The 7,534-nt window shown below is 41.7% G+C and overlaps 1 protein-coding gene across 1 annotated transcript in view; it reads right to left on the reverse strand.

The window, feature by feature from the left end:
* Window positions 1–275: 275 nt before the first annotated feature.
* The window catches only part of LOC110462040 (repressor of yield of DENV protein homolog), an 18,202-nt gene continuing 10,943 nt past the window's right edge, over window positions 276–7,534 (reverse strand). The window contains exons 7-8 of the mRNA XM_021515816.1: window positions 2,782–2,945; window positions 276–897 (exon numbers count right to left, since the gene is read on the reverse strand). Of these exons, the coding sequence (XP_021371491.1) occupies window positions 710–897; window positions 2,782–2,945 (352 nt within the window). The 3' untranslated portion in view covers window positions 276–709. The remainder of the gene's footprint in view (window positions 898–2,781; window positions 2,946–7,534) is intronic.

The following is a 7,534-nucleotide window of genomic DNA, read 5'->3' on the forward strand; positions in this document are numbered from 1 at the left end:
TTGTTCAATCATTGAGGCTTTAGCGTAATTGATTAGGTATTCATTGAAAAATCACGCTTTAAAGCTGTTAACAGATTGAATGTTGGTGGTTTTAATCTAAGGTGTGGTGACCTCACGTACTCCTGAAATAGAAGGGTTTTGTTGGACGCTGTATGTTAAAAAGGATAGAAGATGTACACAAGATTTAAGACACGTGGAGGAAATATACCTAATTATATGGGAAAGCATAACCCAAAGTGTTTAGTGTGTTGTAATTACAATGTTACCACAAAAGATTGGTCTCTAACACATTTTAATGATCAAATTTTTACATAAAATCATCAGGTATGATTTTAATAAGGCATACAATAATTGATCTTGATTATTTGTTCATATTAAGATTTATATCTAACGAAATAATCTAAATATATACGGTGCAAAAGTCGTCCAATTGTTTAGTTTTCATTCGTGTATATTGATATTATAAGTGATGAGGTGTTGAATGACCAGATATCAATCTAATTTGTTGGCCAGCTTTATTGACTAGTTATGATACTGATCTTATTTCAGCTTATGATAATTACTCAAATATCTTAAAACATGTAGTGACCTTAATGATGTTAACATGTAGTCAACTTAATGATGTTAACATGTAGTCAACTTAATGATGTTAACACTCATGTACCAAGTAGGATAAACGTCCGTTATCGAATCAACTATCAGGTGCCCTTCACTTCAGGTTTTCTCTAATAGAGGAAAGAGAGGTGTTGTACATGGCTGAACAAAGTTCATCCTGATCTCGGAATGACGAGATTGTGGAGCCAGTGCTGACGTGAGCTTCACTGGAAAACATCACTTTAGGCTTCCCCACTCTAGATCGGGGATGCACGCATTTCTTCACCATATCCTCTTCTGTATCTGGAAGTGTACAGCATGAGATGGAATTTATTTTCAGAAAACAACAATTTACATTTTTCCTTGAAAAATAGAATGGATTTGCTATTAATTTACAGATACAGGACAGCAATACCCTCGAACTCCTTGGTATCTCCTCTGATAGACAAACAACTCGAAATCCCCGCTGACGGAAACACAGACAAAGACACTGACCTTCAAACTAAAATTGACATTTTCTCCTACGGAAAACACATACAAAAACACCGATCTTCAAATACATTGACGTCTCCGCCGACACACTCACAACAAAACACCGATCTCCAAATACATTGACATCTCCGCCGACAGACACTCAAAACAAAACACTGATCTTCAAATACATTGACGTCTCCGCCGACAGAAGCTTACAACAAAACACCGATCTGCAAATACATTGACATCTCCGCCGACAGACACTCAAAACAAAACACCGATCTCCAAATACATCGACATCTCCGCCGTCAGACACTTACAACAAAACACTGATCTTCAAATACATTGACATCTCCGCCGACAGACACTCACAACAAAACAGCGATCTCCAAATACATTGACATCCCCGCCGACAGAATCTTACTACAAAACAACGATCTCCAAACACATTGACATCCCCGCCGACAGACACTTACAACAAAACACCGATCTTCAAATACAATACGTCTTCACTGACAGAAACTAACAAAACAACCGATCTCAAAATACATTGACATCTCAGCCGACAGACACTCACAACAAAACACTGATCTTCAAATACATTGACATCTCCGCCGTCAGACACTAACAAAAAAACACCGATCTCCAAATACATTGACATCTCCGCCGTCAGACACTTACAACAAAACACCGATCTCCAAATACATTGACATCTCCGCCGACAGAAACTCACATCAAAACACCGATCTCCAAATACATTCACATCTCCGCCGACAGACACTTACAACAAAACAACGATCTCCAAATACATTCACATCTCCGCCGACAGACATTCACAACAAAACAACGATCTCCAAATACATTGACATCTCCGCCGACAGACACTTACAACAAAACACCGATCTCCAAATACATTGACAGCTCCGCCGACAGACACTCACAACAGAACACCGATCTCCAAATACATTGACATCTCAGCCGACAGACACTCAAAACAAAACACCGATCTCCAAATACATTGACGTATCCGTCGACAGACACTCGCAACAACCACCAACCTCCAAATACATTGACATCTCCGCAGACAGACTTATACACAAAATGAACGCTTATTTTGGAGGATTATTTAAAAAGTATTGTAGTTCATTTATATTTATCCTGAAACAATGTGTAACTCATCGCAAGTAAACAATTAATCAAACATAGGAACAGTGTAATAACGAGTTTCCATAATGGTGTCTAAACGTCAACGCTTGGACCTCAGTTGCTTTTCCTGGTCACCATATTACAAACTACGTGTCTACGTGTCTACGCGAATGTATGCCTGCCTTAGAACTTTTTTTTTTATTACCAATATTTTACATTTTATTTTTGTAACTTATACAAATAACATAAATTTACACAGGAACTGAATATGTTTCTATAAAAATAAGTGATCCAGAAGGATTTTGGCGCCCACGGAATGCTCTTTTCTCTTCTTTAATACACAAACTTAAACAAGCTTAAAGATAAATGTAATGATGTAGCCTCACGAATAATACATACGCACATCTATTTAATCACGACCCACGGTTCCCTACTCCTGTCAGTTTATTTATAAAAGTCTCTTGGTTAAGTTACTAGTTGTAAAGCTTCTTTTTATAATAGTCATAAAACAAAAAAATCATATTTCTTACAAACTATCACAAATCATCACGTATACAAAAGTCATACCGTTTCCGGAGTGGCCACATCCTGGACAATCTGGTGCGTCACATTTATGTTTTAGCTTGGACTTTGGTGTCCGTCGTCGGTTTGGTGGGCGGATGGTGGACGGATACGGCGAGAGTCCACACTGGTAACACTCACTTCGCGTTACACCCATCTGACCAAAACCACTGAAGGCAGCAAGAACAATACATAGATAACAGCCTAATATGTCTGATCAAATTAAAAAAAATGACAACCCTATATAAATAAAATACACAGGTACCATATTGTCAATACACAGGGACAAAATATAGCAGTGTTCATATTCAGGGACTAAATATACCATAGAGACAAAACAAGGGGACCACATGTACATATACTATAGCGTCAACACACGGGGACCACATATACCATAGCGTCAACACACGAGGAGCACATATACCATAGCGTTATCACTCAGGGGCCAAATATACCATAGCGTTAACACACGGGGACTAAATATACCATAGCGTCAACGAACCGGGACCAGATATACCATAGCGTCAACGAACCGGGACCAAATATACCATAGCGTCAACGAACCAAGACCAAATCTACCATAGCATCAACGAACCAAGACCAAATATACCATAGCATCAACACACGAGGAGCACATATACCATAGCGTCAACACACGAGGAGCACATATACCATAGCGTCAACACACGAGGAGCGCATATACCATAGCGTCAACACATGGGGACCACATATACCATAGCGTCAACACATGGGGACCACATATACCATAGCGTCAACACACGGGGACCACATATACCATAGCGTCAACACACGGGGACCACATATACCATAGCGTCAACACACGGGGACCACATATACCATAGCGTCAACACACGAGGAGCACATATACCATAGCGTTATCACTCAGGGGCCAAATATACCATAGCGTTAACACACGGGGACTAAATATACCATAGCGTCAACGAACCGGGACCAGATATACCATAGCGTCAACGAACCGGGACCAAATATACCATAGCGTCAACGAACCAAGACCAAATCTACCATAGCATCAACGAACCAAGACCAAATATACCATAGCATCAACACACGAGGAGCACATATACCATAGCGTCAACACACGAGGAGCACATATACCATAGCGTCAACACACGAGGAGCGCATATACCATAGCGTCAACACATGGGGACCACATATACCATAGCGTCAACACATGGGGACCACATATACCATAGCGTCAACACACGGGGACCACATATACCATAGCGTCAACACACGGGGACCACATATACCATAGCGTCAACACACGGGGACCAATTATACCATAGCGTCAACACACGGGGACCAAATATACCATAGCGTCAACACACGGGGACCAAATATACCATAGCGTCAACACACGAGGAGCACATATACCATACCGTCAACACATGGGGACCACATATACCATAGCGTCAACACACGGGGACCACATATACCATAGTGTCAACACACGGGGACAAAATATACTATAGCGTCAACACACGTGGACCAAATATACCATAGCGTCAACGCACGGGGACCACATATACCATAGCGTCAACACACGGGGACCAAATATACTATAGCGTCAACACACGTGGACCAAATATACCATAGCGTCAACGCACGGGGACCGAATATAGCCCAGCATCAATACAAAATAAACAATATCACAGCATCATAACGAAGCGTCGACAGACAAGACAAAACAAATCAATATCAATGCAAAATAACAAGAACAATACATAGATAACAGCCTACGTATGTCTGATCAAATTAAAAAATTGACAACCGTATATAAATAAAATACACAGGTACCATATTGTCAATACACAGGGACAAAATATAGCAGTGTTCATATTCAGGGACTAAATATACCATAGAGACAAAACAAGGGGACCACATGTACATATACTATAGCGTCAACACACGGGGACCACATATACCATAGCGTCAACACACGGGGACTAAATATACCATAGCGTCAACACACGAGGAGCACATATACCATAGCGTCAACACACGGGGACCACATATACCATAGCGTCAACACACGGGGACCACATATACCGTAGCGTTAACACACGAGGAGCACATATACCATAGCGTCAACACAAGGGGACAAAATATACTATAGCGTCAACACACGGGGACCACATATACCATAGCGTCAACACACGAGGAGCACATATACCATAGCGTTATCACTCAGGGGCCAAATATACCATAGCGTTAACACACGGGGACCACATATACCATAGCGTCAACACACGAGGAGCACATATACCATAGCGTTAACACACAGGGGCCAAATATACCATAGCGTTAACACACGAGGAGCACATATACCATAGCGTCAACACACGGGGACAAAATATACTATAGCGTCAACACACGGGGACCACATATACCATAGCGTCAACACACGAGGAGCACATATACCATAGCGTCAACACACAGGGACCACATATACCATAGCGTTATCACTCAGGGACCAAATATACCATAGCGTTACCACACGGGGACTAAGTTTACCATAGCGTCAACGAACCGGGACCAAATATACCATAGAGTCAACGAACCGGGACCAAATATACCATAGCGTCAACGAACCAAGACCAAATATACCATAGCGTCAACACACGGGGACTAAATATACCATAGCGTCAACACACGGGGACCGAATATAGCCCAGCATCAATGCAAAATAAACTATATCACAGCATCATAACGAAGCGTCGACAGACAAGACAAAACAAATCAATATCAATGCAAAATAAATGTTTGGACCCCTATCTTACCTGAATGTTTGGACACAGACACTTGACTTACACAGATACCTGTCTAACCTGAATGTTTAGACACAGACACATGACTTACACAGTCACCTGTCTTACCTAGATGTTTGGACACAGACACCTGTTTTACCTGAATGTTTGGATACAAGCACCTGTCTCTTACCTGAATGTTTGGACACAGACACATGTCTTGCATGAATGTTGAAACACAGACAACTGACTTACGCAGATACCTAACTTACACAGACACCTAACTTTCACAGACACTTACCTTACACAGTCACCTGTCTTACCTAGATGTTTGGACACAGACACCTGTTTTATCTGAATGTTTGGATACAAGCACCTGTCTTACCTGAATGTTCGGACATAGACACAAGTCTTACACAGACACCTCACTTATACAGACACCTGACTTACACAGACACATGGCTTACACCGACACCTGACTTACACAGACACCTAACTTACACAGACGTCAAACTTACACAGACATCTACCTTACACATACATCTAACTTACACAGACGTCTACCTTACACAGACACCTGACTTACACAGACACCTAACTTACAAAGACGCCTACCTTACACAGACACCTACCTTACACAGACGCCTACCTTACACAGACACCTACCTTACACCGACACCTGACTTACACAGACACCTATCTTACACAGATGCCTACCTTACACCGACACCTACCTTATACAGACACATAACTTACGCAGACACCTGACTTACACTAACATATAACTTACACACACACCTGACTTACACAGGCAGCTAACTTACACATACACCTGACTTACACAGACACCTGACTTACACAGACACCTACCTTACACAGACACCTACCTTACACCGACACCTGACTTACACATACACCTGATTTACACAAACACATACCTTACACCGACACCTAACTTACATTGACACCTAACTTACACATACGTCTGACTTACACAGACACCTAACTGACACATACACCTAGATTACAAATACACATACCTTACACCGACACCTGACTTAAACAGACATCTAAATTACACACACCTGGCTTACACAGACAACTGACTTACACAGACACCTGACTTATACAGACACCTAACTTACACCGACACCTGACTTACACATACACCTACCTTACCCAGACACATGACTTACACAGACACCTAACTTACACAGACACCTAACTTACACAGACACCTAACTTACACAGGCACCTGACTTACACAGACACTTAACTTACACAGGCACCTGACTTACACAGACACATGGCTTACACCTACACCTGACTTACACAGACACTTAACTTATACAGACATCTGACTTACACAGACACATGGCTCACACCGACACCTGACTTACACAGACACATAACTTACACAGACACCTGACTTACACAGACACCTGACTTACACAGACACCTAACTGACACAGACACCTGGTTTACAAATACACCTGACTTAAACAGACATCTAAATTACACACACCTGGCTTACACAGACACCTGACTTACACAGTCACCTGACTTACACAGACACCTGACTTACACATACACCTAACTCACACAAACACCTGACTTACACAGACACCTGACTTACACATATACCTAACTCACACAGACACCTGACTTACACATACACCTGACTTACACATACACCTGACTTACACAGACACCTGACATACACATACACCTACCTTACACAGACGCCTACCTTACACATACACCTACCTTACACAGACGCCTACCTTACACAGACACCTCACTTACACAGACACCTACCTTACACAGACACCTATCTTACACAGATGCCTACCTTACACCGACACCTACCTTATACAGACACATAACTTACGCAGACATCTGACTTACACTAACACATAACTTAAACACACACCTGACTTACACAGGCAGCTAACTTACACATACACCTG

The sequence above is a fragment of the Mizuhopecten yessoensis genome, unplaced genomic scaffold (assembly GCF_002113885.1).
Source record: "Mizuhopecten yessoensis strain PY_sf001 unplaced genomic scaffold, ASM211388v2 scaffold10735, whole genome shotgun sequence".
NCBI lineage: Eukaryota > Metazoa > Mollusca > Bivalvia > Pectinida > Pectinidae > Mizuhopecten > Mizuhopecten yessoensis.